Source organism: Salvelinus namaycush, chromosome 21 (genome assembly GCF_016432855.1).
Source record: "Salvelinus namaycush isolate Seneca chromosome 21, SaNama_1.0, whole genome shotgun sequence".
Classification (NCBI taxonomy): Eukaryota; Metazoa; Chordata; class Actinopteri; order Salmoniformes; family Salmonidae; genus Salvelinus; species Salvelinus namaycush.
Window position 1 is genome coordinate 36,196,547 of NC_052327.1, and position 21,859 is coordinate 36,218,405.

The 21,859-nt window shown below is 45.2% G+C and overlaps 1 protein-coding gene across 4 annotated transcripts; it reads left to right on the forward strand.

Annotated features, from left to right (window-relative positions):
* The first annotated feature begins 1,366 nt into the window (after window positions 1-1,366).
* Window positions 1,367-21,501, forward strand: LOC120066334 (zinc finger C3H1 domain-containing protein-like). Of its 4 annotated transcripts, none has more exons than XM_039017645.1 (35): window positions 1,367-2,076; window positions 2,508-2,996; window positions 3,151-3,338; window positions 4,678-5,029; window positions 5,223-5,440; window positions 5,700-5,826; window positions 6,032-6,126; window positions 6,208-6,402; window positions 6,713-6,874; window positions 7,664-7,810; window positions 7,961-8,079; window positions 8,299-8,442; window positions 8,587-8,761; window positions 9,205-9,342; window positions 9,618-10,247; window positions 10,467-10,576; window positions 10,676-10,807; window positions 10,923-11,044; window positions 11,196-11,297; window positions 11,435-11,557; window positions 11,748-11,928; window positions 12,616-12,802; window positions 13,086-13,277; window positions 13,473-13,710; window positions 13,997-14,102; window positions 15,889-16,087; window positions 16,377-16,471; window positions 16,629-16,736; window positions 16,972-17,076; window positions 17,444-17,609; window positions 18,929-19,029; window positions 19,316-19,417; window positions 19,642-19,681; window positions 20,226-20,288; window positions 20,434-21,501. In XM_039017645.1, the coding sequence occupies exons 1-35, from the start codon at window positions 1,524-1,526 to the stop codon at window positions 20,569-20,571; spliced, it is 6,342 nt and encodes a 2,113-aa protein (XP_038873573.1). In that variant the 5' UTR covers window positions 1,367-1,523; the 3' UTR covers window positions 20,572-21,501. The 4 variants fall into 4 exon arrangements, 3 of the variants coding, with proteins under 3 accessions (XP_038873573.1, XP_038873574.1, XP_038873575.1); XM_039017646.1 differs by having other exon boundaries at window positions 8,302-8,442; XR_005478756.1 differs by lacking the exon at window positions 20,434-21,501 and having other exon boundaries at window positions 19,316-19,476; window positions 20,226-20,286.
* Window positions 21,502-21,859: the final 358 nt, after the last annotated feature.

Sequence of the window (21,859 nt, forward strand, 5' to 3'; positions counted from 1 at the left end):
AGTTACACCGGCAGGCCCCGGTGGCAAAACATTAGTCAAACCAAAAGCTTACCTTGACTTGGAAGAGTTCCAGTGTTGTTGGAAAGTCATAGCCAGCTAGCTAACATAGCATCCCTCTGTTTGAGCAGGGTTTTTCAGTAGGCTAAACTAGCTAGCTGCATTTGCTAGCTAAGTAAGTCAAACTGAAAGTGAAAAAAAGACACTTTATTTCTCTCTTGCTTCTCCTTCATTTTGGAATAAATTAAATTGTTCAACTACTGTCTTTCTCTCTCTTTGAGTCAACTACTCAACAACTTTTTACACACTGCAGTGCTAGCTAGCTGTAGTTTATGCTTTCAGTAGTAGATGTATTCTCTGATCCTTTGATTGGGTGGACAACATGTCAGTTCACGCTGCAAGAGCTCTGATAGGTTGGAGGACGTCCTCTGTAAGTTGTCATAATTACTGTGTAAGTCTATGGTATGGGGTGAGAACCATGAGCCTCCTAGGTTTTGTATTGAAGTCAATGTACCCAGAGGAGGACGGAAGCTGTCTGTTCTCCGGCTACACCATGGTGCTACCCTACTGAGTGCTGTTGAGGCTACTGTAGACCTTTGCAAAATAGTGTGGTTTAATTAATTATTTGGTGCCATGTGATTTATATTTAGTATAGTTTAATCTGAAAAGGATCACTTTTTAAATGTTTTACCATTTTTATTCCTCCCCTTCCTCCTCTGAGGAGCCTCCACTGAGACAGCAAAAGAGATATTGGGGGTAACAGATGGGCTCCGAAGTGGCACAGTGGTCTAAGGTGCTAGAGGCGTCACTACAGACCCTGGTTTGATTCTAGGCTGTATCACAACTGGCAGTGATTGGAAGTCCCATAGGGCGGCGCACAATTGGCCCAGCATCGTCTGGGTTTGGCTGGGGTAGGCCCGTCATTGTAAATAAGACTTGCCTAGTTAAATAAAAGTAAAACAAAAATGTTACTGTTGAAATGGTTGTTGACAATCATAAGGATGGCGTGTTTCAGCATGATGTAGATAAAGTTTAATGGGGTAGGTTTCTTTTCTTTTTTAACCTTTTTATTTAACTAGGCAAGTCAGTTAAGAACAAATTCTTATTTACAATGGAGCCGAACCCATGCGACGCTCGGCCAATTGTTGGGGAGGGTCTTGAGGATGTGGTAGAAGTTAGTATGGATTAATTTTTAATTTTTTTATTTTCATGGTAGAACAGATTTGGGCAGATCATGATTGATCGTACTTTCCAGCACAATAGGTGGCGGCATGCACATAAACGATTGTTTGTAGACTGCAATGATCTCATAGAAGAAGAAGAATCTTTGTTCAAGTGGAATGGGAAGTATCGCGAGATCAGCGGGGCAGAAGGGGAAAGAGGAAGAGCGTAGCTAGTTAGCGAACAAGCTTTATATTCGTTAATATTGACATAACATCCGATTTATAAATCCAATTTTGTAATTATAAACATATGTTGAGTCTACGTATTAATCGAACTACTGTCACACTCGATTAGACTACACAATGGATTCAAAGTCAATCAATCGGTCTCCGAGAGAAGAAGGGGAGCTCGAAGACGGAGAGATCTGCGATGATGACACCGAGGAAAATGTGTTTGCGCAGCAGCAGGGTAAAAAGAGGCCTAGTAGCATGAATAACAGCAACTCCTCACGGAATACACGAAAATTGAAACAACCGACCCGAAATGTACTACCTGTCGTGGGTAGCCAGCCTACAGATTTTCGACTTTTAATTCCATACAACCGCGGACCTCATTCGCACAGTTCCGGCTTTACCGCAAACCACAGACAGCAAGGCGGACCAAGTGGACCCGACCGGCCGCCACTGGGACCACGCTGTGACCAGAGCCCGCGTTCCAGTTTCTGGGAACGAAGTCACACAGCCCTGGATCGATTGAGGCACCGGGGGAAACTAGATGACGGTCGCGGGGATTGGGGACGAGGAGGCTGGGGAGACGGGTGTGGGGGAGGGAGAGAGGCTGGTAGGCCTCCCCCTGGTCGTTATGGGCCCGGGGAGAATCACAGTAACAAGAATGAATCTCCCTCGAGAAGCAAACGTATCCTTTGGCATTCATCTCACGACATCTATGTAATTGTAAAGTGTGATACATTTGTTAGGCTTTTACCTTAACATTGTAACTACACATTGTAACATTTGTTTGGCTGGTTGTAGCTTCTAGCCTTGAATAGGCCTTGATTTAAGTGTAGTCATATAGGCCTTCGATTTCAGTGTAGTCATAATGCATCTAACTAACAACAGATCTGCCATTTTGTAATGACTTTTGATCATTACACAGCATTCCCCTCCCTATCATCAAGGCTCAATTGATTAATACTTTTTTTTATTAATCAAAAACAAAATACCTAGTGTTATTGAGCTGGAAATGGGTTTTGGATTGAAATACATTTTTCTATTAGGGTCAAAGTCTGTAGCCTACCCATCTCATCAAACTCATAATGGTGCCTTTCCTTCACTCCCCGACCATAGAGAAGGTAATGATGGGGAGGAATCAGGTAAGAAACCAACAGATGCACAACAACAATGTTGCCAAAATCGAGAATGGGCTTGACGAGAGTTTTGAGGACCTGCTCACCAAGTACAAGCAGATTCAGCTGGAGCTGGAATGTATTAGAAAAGAAGAGAACCTGGTTCTGAAGCCCAAAGACCTGCCTGCTCAGAACGAGTCTGAGGTCTCTGCAAGTATTCCCCAAACCGAGCCATTACTCGACGCTAACAGTATTCCCAATGAAGCCGCTGCAGAGGATGCTGCAGAGGACCCGTCAGGCCCAGAGAAGATGGAGGAGAAAAGGGGTTTTCAGGCGTTCAATCTCAAACCTCTACGTCAGAAACTCCTCACTCCTGCAGAAATTGACGCGCTCAAAACAAAAACGGAAAAGAAAGACTCAGAGAAGGAGGACAGTGACGTGGAAAAAGGTCAAGTTGAACCAGCTGCTATCCCGGCTGCTACTCCCAAAGGTGTGTAACAACCACTATATAACACAACACTGCAGCAATGTGGTAACAAACTGGCAACACCGTGAAGCAAATTTGACTCGACTATAATAAATAATGTATTGTTTTATTAGCCACAGTGTTAACACCCTGTGTGTGTTGTGTTCTGTCTTTTCAGGAGAGGAGGGAAAAGATGGTGTGGAGAAAGAGGCAGACAAAAAAGAGGGGGAGAAGGAAGCAAAAATATGTTGTGTTTGCTGTAGCAGGGAATCAGATTACCCGAAGAAAGAAGGTGAGAAGGATACAAAAGTCTGCTGTGTGTGCTGCAGCAAATCATCAGAGGACTCCACTAAATCCCCTGTCAAGGTATGAATCTATTTAAAAAAGGCAAAAACTTTTTCTACTTACCCAGAGTCAAGTGAACTTGTGGATACCATTTTTATGTCTCTGCATACAGTTTGAATTAAGTTGAAGTTAGTTTCTGGAGCCATTGCTAAGTAGCGTTAGTGCAATGACTGGAAGTCTATGGGATCAGCTAGCTGATTTTGCTAACGCTAGCAGATCTCATAGACTTCCAGTTACTTCCAGTTATTGCGCTAAAACTAGTTAGTAATTCCAGAAACTAACTTCAACTTCCTTCAAACTACACACAGAGGTAGAAAAATGGTGTCTGTAGCTAGGTTTCCATCCAATTGGCGACAGATTTTCATGCGACTATTCTAAAATCCACATAAAGAAAATATTTTCCCACCAGTAGTGTTTTCACCAAGCTGACTTGTTGCAGATAAAAATCAGTGTGTGATGACGTAGTGCACACCAAATGTACTTTCTCGCTTAAGTTTTCATGTACTGAATAAAAATGTAAACTTCAATGTGTTTCCATCGCATTTTCAACTCTACCGATAGTTTTGTCACAAACATTTGCGTTAAATAGCAAATGTGTCTACTCTGGTCTTGGCACCTGCGCTCTAGCCAACAGCTCGCAGATACATTGTGGGTAGGATAGTCTACATGATGAGATTATTATGGATAAGAGTGAGTGTGTCAAACGGCAGTCAAGCATTGATCATCATGTCACCAGAATAATACCATCGATATTTGTTGGAAAAGAGCGTCAAGATCACTGTGCACTTTTGGTGGTGAATTATAATTAATTTAATCTGTAGCCTAATAAACTGCATGGTTTCCGAGATGTAGTGGGAGGGCCTCACGCCATATCATCGTCTGACTCCATGTTGACTTCGATAGGATGGTTATTATATCAATATTTGTGCATATAGGCGTTTCCACCGCCATTTCTAGCTAAATACATTTTACCGACGTAAATCCTACAATGTCGAACACACAACTGATCTGTCGTCATTTTTTAAATTGGACCGACACTTCCTGTTTCCATTACAGCTGTCGTGATTATTATTTTTTTTATACAGTATGACTTTACTCGCATAAAAAAACTGAGAATCGAAACGTGGTTAATGAGTTCATCTGACTCTAGGTACGTTTTTTTTTTTTGATAGCCAAAATCTCGAGCTATCCCCTTAAGGCATGGGTCAAGAGTAAGTGATTCAAGGCACAAATATTAACTTGAGATGTGTGTTTGCAGCTCTTTTGAACGTTTGTCCAAATGTCCACTGACACAATGTCTGAGTTGTGTGTATGTCAAGTTAGAATCTGGGTTATCCGGCCCTCCTCTGTCTCTCTGCAGCCTGGAGTGAAGGGGAGTAATGAAGATGAGGACCTGTCTGAGCTGCAGCTGCGTCTCCTGGCCCTGCAGTCAGCCAGCAGGAAGTGGCAGCAGAAAGAACAGCAAGTGATGAAGGAGAGCAAAGATAAGATCACCAAGGCCAAGCCCTCCCAGGAGAAGACATCCAGCTCCTCCAGTGCCAAACCACCAGAGAGGGGCAAAGTCACCACCAGGTCTGCCTCTGCTGCCTCGGAGAAGGCCAAAGCTCTGGCCAGCAAGCCCCAGGAGAAGACCAAGGCTGGGGCAAAGCCTCCAGCGGAGAAGGGCAAAGCTCCGGTTAAGGGGTATCCAGGGAGGAAGACAGTCAGCCCAGGTGAGAAGGGCCTTTCTGCTTATTCAGATCCAAACTGTCCTCTATGTTGGTACCAAGCGTTCCATCACAATGACATTCTGATTTTGGAAATATTGGTCGCATTTTGGTTCTTGTGTATTTTAATAATGCATTTTATCTCTGTGAATATTTATGTATTTTAGTGATGTAAAGTAAATGGGTTTTGATCCCCTAGGCTCAGCAGCAAAGCAGGCGTTCCGAAAGCAGCAGCTAAGGACGTGGAAGCTCCAACAGGAGAGAGACCAGGAGGAGCAGCGTAGACAGGAGGAGGAAGAACGCCGCCGGAGGGAGGAAGAGATCCGCAAGATCCGGGACCTTTCCAATCAGGACGAGCAGTACAACCGCTTCATGAAGCTGGTGGGCGGGTCTAAGCCGCCGCGCAACCGGAGCAAGGTAAGACGGACAGGGAGAGAAAGACCTTGCCCCACACCCAAGGCATTTCCTTTTAGGTTATCTGATTCCTTCAATTATATATGAACCTTTTTTAAACTGTATAGTCTCTGCTTAACACCTGCAATGTGGTATGTGGGGTTCTTTCTCTTAACTCTATTGGAATAGAGCTCTCCTACATTACTGTCAGTAGTATGGACATGCAACATGATTGAAGAAGAGAGCATGTGAGAGACAGACAAATGACACATTTCAATCTCAGTCCAAGGACAGCGACCACACCAGGAAGTCTTCTGGTAAACAGGGATTGGACACCTCAGGGAACCTCTACCAGTACGACAACTACGACGAGGTTGCCATGGATACTGATAGTGAGACCAATTCCCCAGGTGAGCAACCAGCTCACCTGCCGATGCACTCACTGCACTATTGAACATATCTGAAGTGATTTTATAGAACCCATCCAACATGCTGAAAGGATTGTTTATAGCTAAGGACATGGCCATCAATCCAGGCCTCTTATTGCAATGTTTGACAGTTTTATTTCTACGGCTGAATCTGATTTGTCTAAAATTCAGTTATTTTCTCTTTCAGCGTCTTCTCCAGTACATGATCCATTTGAGGTCCCAGGATGCTTCAGTCACATGCCTATGCCTTTCCGTATGGATTCCCCCACTCAATGCAGAATGGTACGTTCCACCCCAAACTCTAAACAAGGACTGTTCTATGCATCTCTTATAGGGGTAACTAACAAGCTTATTTCTTTCCAGGATTTGGGACAGCCACGTTTCCTGTCCGTCATTCCGTCTGCGCCCCCTCCACCCTTACCCCCAATGCCCCCACCCCCGGATGAGCTGGAGCCTCCCCCAAAGCCGCCTTTCGCTGACGAGGAAGAGGAAGAGGAGATGTTGCTCAGAGAGACCTGCCTCATGTCCATGGCCAACAAGAAGGTTCCACTGCCCGAGGTATAACACTAGATGGCTCCACAGGAGGACAAAGTGACATGCCTGTGTTATCTGTATAGTGTTAGGAGTAGAGGAGGGTTCCATTAGGTCCTAGTCATCCTCTGGAAAGTTAATTTGTCTCAACAGAAGATGCATATTTTTCACTCTTCTGTTAATTTACAAGTGTTAAACAATGTTCAAACTTATCTCGGTACCCTGCTATATCAGATGGGCAACTCAGTCATATCATTTTCCAGTTCTACAGCAGCACTTTGTCTTTGAACAGTGGACTTGGTGAATCTGGCTTTAAAAATGTATTTCTCCTCTGTAGGATATGACCCTTGACAGCAGCCCCCCCTCTCCCTCCCTCCTGGTCAGTCTGGTCCAACCAGTGCCCAGGAGCAACCCTAGTGTGGTCAGCCTCAACACGGCACCCCAGCCATGGAGCAACAAGTTCAGCCGAGGGCACCACCTTCCCAGGCTACCACTGATGGTAAGAATAATACCATAGGAGGAAATCAAAACATTGAGTGATGACCACATATCTGCCCTAGCCAGGCGAAGAAACCGTAGAGATCCAAATAGTTCACGTTCGTTAATGTCCTGAAGAGCTTTCACTCTTTCAACCATGAATAGAGTTCATTTGTTGACCTATATTCCAAACCGTTTCAAACACTCATTGAAATATGCAGAAAATGTCTGGATTTGTGAATGATTCTTCTCTGAATGGGAAAACTGTCTTGCATGTGCTGAAAACATGTTTTAAAATATGCTATTTTGAAATATTTGAACTTCAAAGTCATATTTTCCAACAATGACGTTCTACTTTTTTTTCAGCTGAACTGTGTAAAACAGGGATTTGGAGGCCATGGGTATCTTTGTGCTCAGTAACTCCATGTAGTGTTGTCTTATGAGAACAATGAGTTGGCGCTCACTCTGATACTGCCATAGGCAACACAGGTGGGGTCCCATAGACAGTACATTACAGCAGCACGTGTGCCCAATGATACCCGGCCTCAGCTATGTTCCCAGAGCGCTCTGGTTTCTCACCCATGTACAATAAGCTCACCTTAGACTGCATCCCAGGGCCCGTATTCACAAAGCTTCTCAGAATAGGGGGGCTAATATAGGATACATTTAGCCTTTCAAATCATAATAAGACAGAGGTGACCTGATCCTAGATTGGCACTCCTATTTTGAGATTAATTGATTTTGGGTTGTGAAGTCGGTGCCCATTCATCACAATGGCCAATTCAAATCATACGTTTTATTGTTTCCCCAGCTCCCACGGCACAAGGCGGTGGTGGTACAACTGAACGGTTCAGACGACAGTGACTCAGACATGGAGGCCTGCAGCAGCTCTACACAGACACAGTCTGTCTTTGGAGGCCTGGAGTTCATGATCAAGGAGGCACGCAGGAACGCAGAGGTACGTACATGTGTGTGTCCCAACAGTTTGGCCTCTGAGGACGACCTCTCAATTTATATATGAATGGCAGAATCCTAATTTGAGATGTGTAATAATTGTATGTGGTTAAAGGGTGATGGGCTGTAATGCTCTTTCTCTCTCAACTTCCAGGCAGCGAAACCCAAACCGACTTCAGGACCTGAGAAGGAGAACAAGCCAGGCAGAACCCCGGAGGCTCTATCTGAAGAGAAGAAGACGGAGTATCGGCTGCTCAAAGAAGAAATAGCCAGGTATATTTTTTTTAAAGAGAATGGTCTGACAAAGTGAGATATAGTTTTTCCACCCAAGCATTGTCTATGGATGGGAAATTCATTAACGATTAATTAACATTCAGTGCAATATTAATGGCACCAAAGTGAGAGGGTATTTCTTTAAAATGTCACTGATGGAACAGAGTGGACTACACTCACTGAAATCTAAACAATCTTTTTTTTTTTGTCTGATGTAAGTAGGGAGAAGCAGAAGATTCTGAAGGACCACAGTCCCCGAGGTGTGCCCTCTCCTGCAGGCTCTGATCCTGATGTGGACTTCGCTGCCAAGGCAGCGGTCGAGCTGCAGCTGACCGAGGCAGAGACTAGGCTGACCAAACACGGGTGAGGCCCTCAAACACCAGAAGGGAAAAAAACACCTAGATGAAGGCTGATGCCCAAACACAATGGTATATTAAGTAATTGTCTCACATTAGGGAATTACTTGGACTTATGGTTTTCCATCTCTCACTCTACCCCTCCTTTCAGGAATCTGCTCCTGAAGGATGAGGCCATCCTGAGGCAGCTCTTACAGCAGGAGCAGAAGAAGGAGGAGGCATTGAAGGCAGCTGAGGCCAAAGTGGCCAAGCTCAAAGAACAGCTCCTGGCCTCAGAGAAGATAGTCAGTGCCAACAAGACTCTCCTCAACAGACTCCAGGAACAGGTGGGAGTTAAGAGCCAGGAAGGAACCCAGAGGGAATGAAACTCAATGGGAATGAGCTGTGAAGTAAATTCCTAGCCGAGGTATTTGCGCCTGGGTGGCCATGTTTATAGCAATGAGTCGGATGGCTGAGGGTTTTAGTCAGTGGAAGCTGAATAATGGAATAGGAGTTGTTTCTCCTGGTAATGTTTGGGAAAATGCCAAGCTAAAGGAATGTCTGTAAAGGACAAGACATTTCATTCAGTTATTTTTTCCGTTGCCTTTGGAAGTGTATATAGCGGGTGTGGTCATGCCAACCCTCCTCCTTGGAGAGATACTGGGTGTGCAGGCTTTCACTCAACACCTGATTCAGTTAACCAAGGTTCTGATGAGATATGTGTGTGTATGTATATATCTCATTTGTTACCACCCTTTTAACATCTGTCATGTATGTTTCCACCCTGTAGGTTCATCGTGTTCAGAACCGCGTGTCAGTGAAGAAGAAACACAGCCTGAAGCTGGAGGAGGTGCTGGTCCAAGCCCAGGCTGCTGCAGGCAGAAAGCCAGGCGGTCAGAAACGACGCACGGACATCAGCCACTCCTCGGTGAGCACCGTACCACACCTTACCGACCCACACTATACCATGCCAGGGCCCTTGTTGATTGATAAAGCACAGAAATGTGTTCAACAAGGACATGTCCACTAGGGAACATCATAAATTGCTTTGAAGCGGAAAATGACTCTTATTGGACTTATTGTTCTAACACTTCCTCTGTTTCAAAATGTATATTCCCATTTCCTTTCTACCAAACACCAACCAGCCGTAAGTAAAGGCCAGAGTTCTCTAAACCATCTTTCTGCCCACCCTCCATTCTTCAGCCTGTGAAACGTCTGTGTGTGGAAGTCTCCGTCGCTCCCCGCGGCTCAGAAAGGCACTTCGCCGACCTCCTTGCCCAGAAGCAGCGTCTGCAGCAGCTGGAGTCAGAATACGCCTTCAAGATCCAGAAACTGAAGGAGGCCCAGGCCCTCCACAACAGAGGGGTGGTCCCTGAACCCCCTCCACCCCAGGCCGCCTCCACCCCTCTCCCCAGGGCTCGTCACCCCAGCATTCCCCCCACCAGCCCCTTCCCCCTGCCCCAGCCCTCCCTGCATGACCTCACCCAGGATAAACTCACCCTGGTCAGCAGCGAAGACCCTACCGAGACGGAGGAGAGCGACTTGGAACCTGCCGCCACAGCCAGGCCCTCGGCCCGGAGTGTTCGTAGACGCTCCTTCAGAGAGACCGGCTCCTTCACCAAGCCTAAGCTGGACTCTGGTGGGACTGGGCTGGTCAAGGATAGTCCAGCCAAGCCAGTCAGGGTTAAGGCCTCGGGGCCCGGGGAGCTGTTCCTGGGACTAGAGGTGGAGGCCCTGCAGAGGAGGGACCAGCAGCAGGCCAGGCTGGGAGAGCTGCTGCTGGGGGAACTACGGGCGCTAGGAGGCACTGTTGAGAAACCCCCTTCTGGGAAGGTAAACCATAATATATCACTTTAACTGGCCTCGCAAACACTGAATTCAAATTCCCTTTTGTTGTGGTTTAAAAAATGCTGTCTTGACAGTTTTCTTATTTGGTTGATATGTGCAGCTACTGTAGCATACAGCACACTTGTCGGGTCTAAAACTATGTTTTTCATCTATTCTGCATGGTTGAGAGACTGAAATGTTTGTGTTCATTACTTTGACGTGCAGGTGATATCGGAGGATGTGGACACCATGGCTGCCCAATCAGGCTGTGCCGAGCTGAAGCCTGTCCCGTTTGGACCATATCGCAGCCCTCTCCTGGTCTTTAAGTCTTATCGGTAGGTGGCTGGTTCACTGCTAGGGTTGCTCCCAATTGCTTGTGCCAAGAACAACACCCTGCCATCAATCAAACCTTTCCATCTTGTCCCTTTCTTCAGGTTCAGTCCATACTTTCGGACCAAGGAGAAGTTATCACTCAGTTCTGTGTCTTACAGCAATGTTGTAGCGCCCAAAAAGTGTTTCTGTCGCTTTGACCTCACGGGCACATGCAATGACGATGACTGCCAGTGGTAAGTCATTCCTCCTAGTGTGTGTGTGTAAACAGGGATGTGAATATAGACTCATGTCTGTTTCATTATAACCAACCAACATCTCCCTTTTGGGTGATCTGGTCTATGTTTCTAGGCAGCACATGAGAAACTGCGCTTTTGGTGGAAACCAGCTGTTCCAGGATATCCTATCGTACAACCTGGCCCTGATTGGCTGCTCTGAGAGCAGTACTACTGATGTCATCAATGTTGCCACAGGTAATAGAACCACACTGCCATCTGGCAATATTTAAATACCATTGAGCTTAGAATGTATCTTGGTGATTGATAGATTCCAAAAAGTTCACTATTCCATGATAAATACATGAGGCTTTTACTGACAATGGTTGATTGGTTGTCCTATTTTCAGAGAAGTATATAAAACAGCTGTTTGGGGCTAACAACGATCGCATGGGGATGGACCAGAAGGCTGTTCTACTCGTCAGCAAAGTGAACGAAAGCAAAAGACATGGTGAGATTTCCATACCATTCCTACACTATCCTTACACTCAGCAGTTAAGGTTGAACACACTATTGAGCAGTTGATCTCTTTTAGAAAATGTTCACGACTAGAACCCTTCTGCCTTGTTCAACTTGTGTTTTGTCTAGTCCCTCCCTTCACCACGTGTAAGGATCTCAGGAGGTGGAGGCCTCAGCCCGCTCACCAGGCTAGCCCAAACACAGGGGACGACAGCTGGGACGAGAGTAGAGACACTGGTCCAGTCAAATACGGTGAGAACTGGTTAGTCAGTAGGCTCATCTCCTAGCAACAAACCAGTCTTCCAAGCAGAATTACAACTCATCTGAAGCGCGGTGTAGATAATGGTAGCAGCACTAACAGTGATTGCTTCTCTTCAGTTGTGCAGAACTGGAGATCTGACCTTAAACCTCTGCTGTTTGTCTGTTTCCTTCCCTGTCACAGACGGTTGTTCCAAGAGAAGTCTGTCTGTTGCCCTGGATGTGTGTGTGACCCCAGACGACAAGCGCTACTTCATTAGTGAAACTGACGACATATCTAACCTGGAGACCAGTGTCCTGGAGAGCCCCCGCAACGCACAGCTCTGGATCAAACTGGCCTTCAAATACCTCAGCCAGAAAGAAGTGTAAGTGGATGCCCCTCAAATACAGACCCTCCGGAGTGTTAAGTTGTCACTGAGTGTATTTTTAACCTTAACCTGGTTTAGGCTGAATGGATAATGCAAATAGATTTTCTGCCAAGCAGCGGCTACTCTTCCTGGGGTCTAGCAAAATTAAGGCAGTTTATAAAATGTTAAAAACTTTACAATACATTCACAGATTTCACAACACACTGTGTGCCCTCAGGCTCCTACTCCACCACTACCACGTATCTACAGTACTAAATCCATGTGTATGTATAGTGTGTATGTTATCATGTGTATGCATGTGTCTGTGCCAATGTTTGTTGCTTCACAGTCCCCGCTGTTCCGTAAGGTGTGTTTTTTTAATCAGTTTTTAAAATCTAATTTTACTGCTTTTACAGTTACTTAATGCGGAATAGAGTTCCATGTAGTCATGGCTCTGTGTGCCTCCCATAGTCTGTTCTGGGGACTGTGAAGAGACCTCTTGTGGCATGTCTTGTGGGGTATGCATGGGTGTCAGAGCTATGTGCTAATAGTTTAGACAGTCAGCTCGGTGCATTCAACATGTCAATACCTCTCATAAATACAAGTAGTGATGAAGTCAATCTCTCCTCCACTTTCAGCCAGGAGAGATTGACATGCATATATGATGTGATATGCAATATAATGTGTTATGTTGCTTCCTTGTAGGTCAGCGGCTGAGTGCCTGGACGCTTCGTTGAACACTCTGTCTCGGGCCCTGGAAGACAACCGGGACAACCCAGAGATCTGGTGCTATTACCTGTCTCTGTTCTCCCGCCGAGGGAAGAGAGATGAGGTGCAGGAGATGTGTGAGATGGCTGTGGAGCACGCCCCCGACTACCAAGTCTGGTGGAGTGTAAGTTCTCATGTCCAACCAAACCCTCTGTTGACCTACTGTGGGGCATTTCCTCTACAGGGCTTTGTGTGTCCATCTCTGAGGCCTGGCTGTAGAGCGCATAGTTCAGGACCTTTGGTTTCGCAGTCCTGATGGTTTTTATTTTCCTTGGACACTTGATTTTATTGATTGGCTGAAGATGACCGCTCACCTGGTCTCCCAGGTAGAAGTGAGTCCCTTGTTAAATAGCACAGAGGAATATCAGCAGGACTGGATGTAACCGCTGTCTTTTCCCCTTCCCTAGTACCTAACCACGGAGAGCTTGTTTGAGGGGAAGGACTATGTGTGTGGTCGTCTGCTGCAGTACCTGCTGGACTGTGTGGGGACTAGTGGTCTCTCTGAGAGGCTGTCCTTCCAGCTATTGGAGTCTCTACTCTACAGGGTCCAACTCAGTGTGTTCACAGGCCGGCTACAGAATGCCCTGGCCATCCTACAGGTAAGAGACTGCAAAAAAAGTCAGTCGTGAGCGCCACCAATATAGCTGCGTACATCAATATTCGGTTCCAAGCCATATGACACCTTACTGCTGCAATCAGGCCAAACAAACTCATACCTCTTAGATTAGCTACTGCTATACAAAATGCAAAAGGTTCCCAAGATGCTCAAGGGCGACCGATCCTGTTCATTTCAGAATGCCTTGAAGTCAGTCACTGAGCGGTGCATTGCTGATTACCTGACCATAAGTGACCGTTGCCTGGTCTGGCTGTCCTTCATCCACCTGACGGAGTTTGACCGCCTGCCGGCCAGTCTGTACGACCCGGCTAACTCCAACCCCTCCAGGGTGGTCAGCATCGAGGCCTTCACCCTCCCTTGGAGAACACCTCTCGACGTCCGCACAGAGCCTGACACACTAATCGCTGTGTTCGAAGGTGAGCCGTCACCATCGACACGGGGTTCAGCTACACCCACAGAGAAACTGACCATGCTTTTTCCAGGTTTCCTACTTAGTTTTTTCACACAATTATCTTGACTTTTTCCACAGTTGCTCATGGTAGTTTATAGGTTATTTGGACATAAAACTATTATGCTTCTAGTTGTGCTATTTCCGCTCAGTCACTAGGCTTCAGTTTTTCTGGCACAGTAGACCTGTAAATGTAGTGGACAGCTGAGAGAGAGAGGGGCATTGATTTCATACTGGTTTGTTCAACCCTTTAGATGCACTGCGTCAGTGCACAGACCAGACTCTGCCTCCCAGTGAGAGAACCCTGGCCTGTCTGCCTCTACACACTAACCTCATCACTACCTATAGCCTGCTGGGAAGGTAAGCTCAACGCTGGCTTTCTGCTAGCTGTGTGTGTGCGCGCCGAACCCAATAAAATCAGGCTTGTGTGTTTGGGCATGCTAGGTGTTAACCCTTTACATTTGTACACGTATACGCGATAAAAATGGCAGATCTGGGCACTAACAAGCGGCTAAATTGGAACGTAGTGGCTGTACAGTAACATGCTAGAAATGACATCAGAGCTCAGTCTCTGTGCTTCACCGTTCTGAACTTGAGCACCGTACTCGACAAGAAGTTTCCCCCATCCCTCCGACTAATTGGGCAAATTTAGAAAATGTTTTTCTTGTCTGAGTGAGGGTAATGCTGTAAGTGAAGAGGACTTAATGTATTTTGAAAGATAAGACGTTGAGGATTATAATAAATACTGATTTGATGTCATACTAAATACTGATTTGATGTCATACAAGCAAGACAAACACCCATGAGTCCAAATGTGCACTTAACATTTCCAAATCATAAAACTCATGTCATATACAGTGTCAACGTTTATGATCACTATGTTTGATGTACAGTTAGAAGATGACATGGCGTCATAACCTGAGTCGTTTTGAACAGAATAAGCGTCTTTATTGTGATGAACATTTGCCACGTCACACGCACCTGAATGAGCTCAGGACTCATTTCTTTGCGCACCAGAATTGCGATCTGTTTCTCTGAATTGCCTTGTGAAAGCCTAACACTGCAACATAGTATTTTATAACTTATAAAACTCATATTGGCGGTCTAAAGCGCTGCATCGCTACAGATCCTAGTTCGATATTGGGCTGTCGCAGCTGGCCGCGACAGAGACCCATGAGGCGACGCAGGGGAGGGTTTGGCCAGCCGGGATGTCCTTCTCCCATTGCGCACATGGACGCTGACACGGTCGCCAGGTGTACGGCATTTCCTCTGACACATTGGTGTGGCTGGCTTCTGGGTTAAGCGTGCTTTGTGTCAAGAAGCAGTGCGGCTTGGCGGGGTTGTGTTTTGGAGGACGCATGGCTCTCGACCTTCGCCTCTCCCGAGTCCGTACGGGAGTTGCAGCGATGGGACAAGACTAACTACCAATTGGATATGATGAAACTGGGGAGAAAAAATATAAATCATACTGGCTTTGAAACCACGCCCACCTGACCTAGATTGCGATTTACAGTGGAGCGTTTCTGGATTGCGTAAACGACAGTAATTGTGTGATGGCTTGTTCTAGTTCCTCAATGGCACGGCTAGGCAAGCTCATCAAAGCACCTTATAGTGTAATGACTCTTTGTCATAAGCGCATTGAAATTGCTTAGGAACTGTGAACACTTTGGAGAGGTGTGTGGCCACTTGTAGACACCAGTTAGTTCTCTCCCTCAACCTTGTCATTTTTTTGTTGTGTTATGTTTCACCTACCCCACATTTTCCAGGAATATTCTTATGTTAATGAATGTATCCAGAATATTTTCTGATTTTGTTATCAACAAATGTGGCAAAAAGTGCATGCTTTTAAAATGCACATAAAATCAAGTGTTATGTTTGGATTCAGTCTTTTCAGCCAAACTGTGTACTCACCTTTTGGTCTAATCATTTTCCCAAATGCTCCAAACTGTTCTCTTTCAATTGCTCATATTTCTTCTGTAAGAAACATTTCAATTTACCACTATCCATATAGGCAAATTCCAACAAGTGTAAAAGGTTAGTGTGTGTGTGTGTGTGTGTGTGTGTGTGTTTTTGTGGTTGTCATAACTCTACTAATGTTTCTGCTAGTCTTAACTAAAACATAATAAAACTGACTTGCACCCTGTAGGTACGATGCAGGCCTGGAGCTGTGTGAGTCCCTGTTGGCACTGTGCCCGCATTCATGTGCCCTGTTGGATGCCCTGTCAGGCCTGTATGTGGGGAAGGGTGATGGAGAGCAGGGTGTTGGGGTGTGGCTACGGGCACTGTCCCAGTGTCCACACAACGCAGAGGTCTTCTACCACACCTGCAAGTTCCTCATGGCTCAGGTCAGTCTCCCTGTCAGTGGGCTGTCTGGAGCTCCTTTTTAATACAACTTTATGTAGCCATCCCCTTAGGGCCAGTTAAGCAAGGCATAGTCAATTTACATTTAACTGTCATTCTGTCATCTCAACTAACATTCTCCACAGGATTCACAGAAGATTTTTCAATTGACAAGAAATTTTACCGTACTATTTAAGAGCTGAATCCTTTCCATTTTTTGCTTGAATGTCTCATGTTGCTTGTACACAGTTACTAGCATGACCTAGCTAGCCTGTCTCATGTATCTCTGAACAGGAGAAGTCCAGTTGCATCGCTCCTCTGTTCCGGGGGTTCGTCCTGTCTTTCTGTGACGAGGAGAGAAGTGACCAGCAACCTGTGGATGTGCTACGGTTAGTCAGTTACTCCTCCAACTTAAGCAGAAATGAATGTTGTAACTCCTAAAACGTCAGAAACAACCTGACTTTTTGTAAACGAAGTTGCTTCCTTTCTGTAGTGGTATACGGTTGAATGTTCCATGAATTAATGTGATCTCCACTTCTTTTCAAGGTACATCCTTGGTATTCCAACAGAGGACATCCTGAGAGGCCCAGTTATCAAAAAACAACTTAAAGAGCAGCTTAGCCACCAGATGCCTTACCTAAACCTCGTCCATTGGTAAGTATTGTGACATGCCGGCTGACCCTGCACTACACGGAAGCCCAGCTCTTATTCTTATATGGCAGTTCAATGCACCGTCATTAACATTTATCGGTAACAGTTTACAATAAGGTTATAATTAGATTATTAAAAATGTAGAAATACAAGAAGACACGACGACAGTTGGGCTTCCTGATCATAATACTTTTTTACAGTGAGACAATATTTCATTTTTTGGTGTCTTGTCTTGCAGTCTGTGGCAGTGGGTGCACGGTAACGTTGGGGAGGCGATGGATGCATTTGAGAGAGCCCTCGGAGCCGTAATGCAGCTAGATGTTCTTCACAAGCTGTGGATAGAGTGAGTCTTGTCTTACAACAAGTTCTCAGCATGCGTCCATTGCATTCAGCCTCTCACCCACCATTGTCATCCATAAGGATAGTACTATCATCCCATGGGGTGAACGGGACACGTCTGAAGAGAGTCAAGCCATACTTAACAAGCCAGATTGGAAGATCCTTATACTAATTATAGCAGGCACATAGAAAATAAAAGGGCCTCGAGGTAGTACAAGCTTTAATCAGGATGCCAATCTAATCAGACACCAGTGTGGTTGGTTAGCAGCTATCCTCTGAGGGGCTGCCATAGGAATGTCATGTCCACACATCCAGGTGGGGGAGGGCCCAGAGACCTAACCCAACTAACAGTCTAACTGTTCTCTCTCCAGTTATCTCCTCTTTACCAGCAGTAAGCTAGCTGGGAGCCCATCCAACAGCAGAGAGCTCCGGGTGTTATCAGACCTGGTTCAGCGTTGTCTGGTAACTGTCCCGTCTAGGCTTGAGGTTCCGTTCAGCTCAGCCCAGTACTGGAACTGCTTCAGATTTCACAACAAGGTAGGTAACTGGGACATGTTCAGCAGGGAATAACATTGTGAACGTTCTGATAGAAATATACACAGTGTACAAAAAATATTTTCATGACATAGACTGACCAGGTGAATGCTATGATCTCTTATTGATGTAACCTGTTAAATCCATTTCAGTCAGTGTAGGTGAAGGGGAGGAGACAGGTTAAAGAACGATTTGTAATCCTTGAGACAATTGAGACATGGATTGTATGTGTGCCATTCAGAGGGTGAATGGGCCAGACAAAAGTTTTAAGTGCCTTTGCACGGGGTATGGTAGTAGGTGCCAGGCGCACTGGTTTGAGTGTGTAAAGAACTGCAACGCTGCTGGGTTTTTCACACAACCGTTCCCCATGTGTATCATTATTGGTCCACCGCCCAAAAGGACATCCAGCCAACTTGACACAACTGTGGGAAGCATTGGAGTCAACATAAGCCAGCATCCCTGTAGAACGCTTGACACCTTGTAGAGTTCATGCCCTGATGAATTGAGACTGTTTTAAGGGTAAAATGTGTGGTGCAACTCTATATTAGAAAGGTGTTCCTATTGTTTTGTACACTCAGTGTATAATGTAGAACAAACATGCCTCTCTGAAATGTAAAATAAGCAATCATGTCAGCTCATTTCGATCTGCAAAGTTTGCCTATGGGTTTTGTCTTCCCCGTACTTGTCCACCTACATTAACCGTATGCCATGGACCAGATCACTCCAGATGGCAGAAATCAGTGGAGGTTGGTGGGATGAGCTATAGGAGGATATGCTCATTGTAATGACTAGAATTTAATGGTATCAAACATGGAAACCACATCCGTTCCGTTGATTCCATTCCAGACATTACAATGAGCCTGTCCTGTAGTCCCCCACCAGCTTCCACTGCCAGAAATCCACCTAACCTCCCGGGTGGCGCAGTGGTCTAGGGCACTGCATCGCAGTGCTAGCTGCGCCACCAGAGTCTCTGGGTTCGCGCCCAGGCTCTGTCGCAGCTGGCCGCAACCGGGAGGTCCGGGAGGCGCACAATTGGCATAGCGTCGTCCGGGTTAGGGAGGGTTTGGCCGGTAGGGATATCCTTGTCTCAGTATGTAAAATGTAATTAAATGTATGCACTCTACTGTAAGTCGCTCTGGATAAGAGCGTCTGCTAAATGACTAAAATGTAAATGTAAAATGTAACCCCTCAGATCCTATGTTTGTCAGGAATTGACACTCCTTGAATTGATAGTGTTTCACTTTCGTCGGTTAGTGGCATTGTTTGCGTCTTTAATTTAAACGTGTTCATATTTGCAAACCTCTGGACTTGTGCTCGTTCAGGTTGTCTCCCATTACCTGAGCTGTCTGCCTCATACCCAGCACCCCCATGTCCTGGAGAGACTACGATACACCATGCCCACCAATGCTGAACTTGCCCTGAGGTACGCAAAGCACTCGATAGACACAGCAGACAAACTAGGAGCCAATTGTAGCTAACTAGTTCTGCTTGCTTGGACATAGACAGAAGGTTATAGAGGTTGAAATCTATTCCAGTTGGAATGATGTTTTGGCCAATTGTTATTGTTAAACTGTAGCCTGCTGGGTTTATTAGTCACTGTTATGTCTGCAGTTATCTGTTTGTGGAATATGTTATAGTGTTATGGCTGGGTCTAATATTTCTTGTCTTGGGCCTGTAGTGTGCAGACGGTTTGATTTGTTGTTGTATAGGTTGCTGCATCAAGAATGGCAGGATGGAAACATAGAACATCTGAAATTCCAAGCCAGAATGTTGAGCAGTAGCGTTCCAAACTGTCTGGCCAACTGGAAAATGTAAGTCCAACTCTCTCCTCTTCGCTGAACACCACTTGTGCTGCTGGTATGGCAACAAGGTGAATATTTTTTCTAGATGGATTCTCACTGTTCTTCTACTGCACTTATCAAATGCACTTTTTCACATACATATTGTGGCTTCTGTCCGACTTCAATCGCTGCTGCACAGGCAATTCCTGCTATTCAAGTGCTGACAGGCTTTTGTGCTGTGTGTTTTTCGGCAGAGTGATCGCTGTGGAGAGGGAACTGAAGGAGCGCTCCGAGGTGAGTTAGTAGGGGTGGGTGGGCAGGGGGGAATGAAAGAAGTGAGATGGGGCAGTGAGACGGTTGAGTAATAGACTGGTAAAGGAGTGGATGGATGAAGGTAATAGTTTAGGGAGAGGAATATTGACAGAGGGAGAGAGGACTGTAAATCAGCAGGGGCTGGTTTGGATGGAAAGTAAATGATGCATGTTGGTCTGTTGATGATTCTGTGTTGCTGTCACAACCTCTTGTGTGTCGGTGTTTCACTTTGCATATTTACCTTGACCCAGCTGTCCCATGATCTTCCCTTCATTTTGTTGTAATCTATTTCTTCCCTACAGGCTATTATCAGTGTTCGCCACAATGTAATGTATGACAGTTAAAAGGCTTACATCTGACCACGGTGACAAAATGGAATGGTTGGATGTTGTTTGGTGTATTAGAGTAAAAACTATACTAGTCACTAAAACCACTGACCTTATTCCATGCTCTTTCTCCTGTTTTGTCCTTGTCCTCCGCTAAACTGACATGTGGCTCCCCCGTTTGGTGTTTTCCTTTGTTGTAGGTCCGGCTTCTTTATCAGCAAGCCCTGCAAAACCTTCCACTGTGTGCCACCCTATGGAAAGATGTAATTCCCCATTCAGTTACTATCTAACACACACACCTCAGCAAAAAAAAAAAAGGTTTCAACTTTTTTGTTCCACCTGGCAGATAATGCACGCATGTTCAACTACCCCCCCTTCCCCTTCCCTCTCCTCTCTGTCCCTTTCCAGCGCCTGCTGTTTGAAGCTGCGGAGGGAGGTAAAACTGATAAACTGAGGAAACTTGTTGACAAGTGTCAAGAGGTGGGAGTGAGTCTAAGTGAGCCCCTAAATTTATGCTCGAGCAAAATGGAGGGAGAGGAGCACTGAGGATCAAAAAAACTAGATTCAATCTATCAGACCAGACCACTGCCTAGTTTAGCCAGATAGGGGCAGACTCTGCTGCTAGCTGTCTTAGCAGCCCTCCCGCAGTAGCACTCTCCCTGGGCGGTCGGGAGGTGTCCGCCCCTACGCAGGACGGTTGTTCGGTCATCCCTGAAGCCAATGAATGAACTCCCTCCTCCCTGTCCAAACTCTGGGCCACGCACTCAGGGTTCTATCACCTAACATCATGTACGTAAGTATAGACCTGCTAACTAAGTGACATCTTTGCTGTTCTGTTTTTCATTTACATATTTTTTTTCTCGTACTGTCAATTTTAATTTTGCTTTTATTTGTACCTTTATGTACGGGGTTGGAGGAGTTGAGACTATGACATCCTGACAGGGATGTTGACATACGTCTGTCTTGAGTGTTTTTTAAAGGATGTTTTCCCCAATAGTAACGCTCGCTGCTGCTATCTACAGTATGTGTAACTTTTTGTTTTCCAGTGTCTTCCAAGGGAAGAGATAAATGACTAGTTTATTTCGATATTTGTTTTAAGTGATAAAAAAAAAAAGTAACCACATGAAAATGAAATGGCCAGCCATGGTGACAACAAAATGGCTGCCTGCATAAGTATTTCTATTTGGCCTCTATCATCACTGACACGTTTATTTTTGAGACTGCCAGCCACAGACTGCTGAATGCTGTGATCTCCTCTCCGCCAGTTGACCAGCGGGGAAGATCCTTTAAACGTATCACTAGGCGAGGATAGTCAAACATTTATTAGTTTAAATGTTCTCATGTGCAATTTTGTTTTTGTAAAAAATATATTATAATGGTTAAGAGTATTTGAGGAGGAGCCAAGGATGAACGTATTTCAACTGTTTTTGTATGTTGAAATTGAATGTGTTTTATATTAAATTATTTTCTAATTTATTCTGTTCTGTCTTCATTTTCTTTGTAAGATTTGGTTGGGTTTGGGCAAAGAGGGAACCTTCTCAACTGGAGTGAAAACAGATGTGAATATGTTCCATCAAGCACATAGGAGTCAGACCATAAATAACAAACATGATCCAAATAATTTTCTTTATACGTCCCACATTTCAAACACTCAACATTTAAAACTTATTTGACCTTACTGTGACATTTGGTAATATCATTCAACAAACATGTCCTTACATTAGTGTTTGCGTTATATTATTTTTGGTAAACGACTTGACAATATTACATTTCCTCTATAGGCCAACTGATGATTCACAAACCATAGATCAACTAGTAGGTCCAATCTTTCTAA

Bases quoted from the DNA above. Each gene is read 5' to 3' on its own strand.
- LOC120066334 (XM_039017645.1), top strand. From the start codon at position 1,524: ATGGATTCAAAGTCAATCAATCGGTCTCCGAGAGAAGAAGGGGAGCTC. The intron at 9,343-9,617 runs GTGAGCACCGTA...TCCATTCTTCAG, and splicing joins CGGACATCAGCCACTCCTCG to CCTGTGAAACGTCTGTGTGT. The intron at 13,278-13,472 runs GTAAGAGACTGC...TGTTCATTTCAG, and splicing joins ATGCCCTGGCCATCCTACAG to AATGCCTTGAAGTCAGTCAC.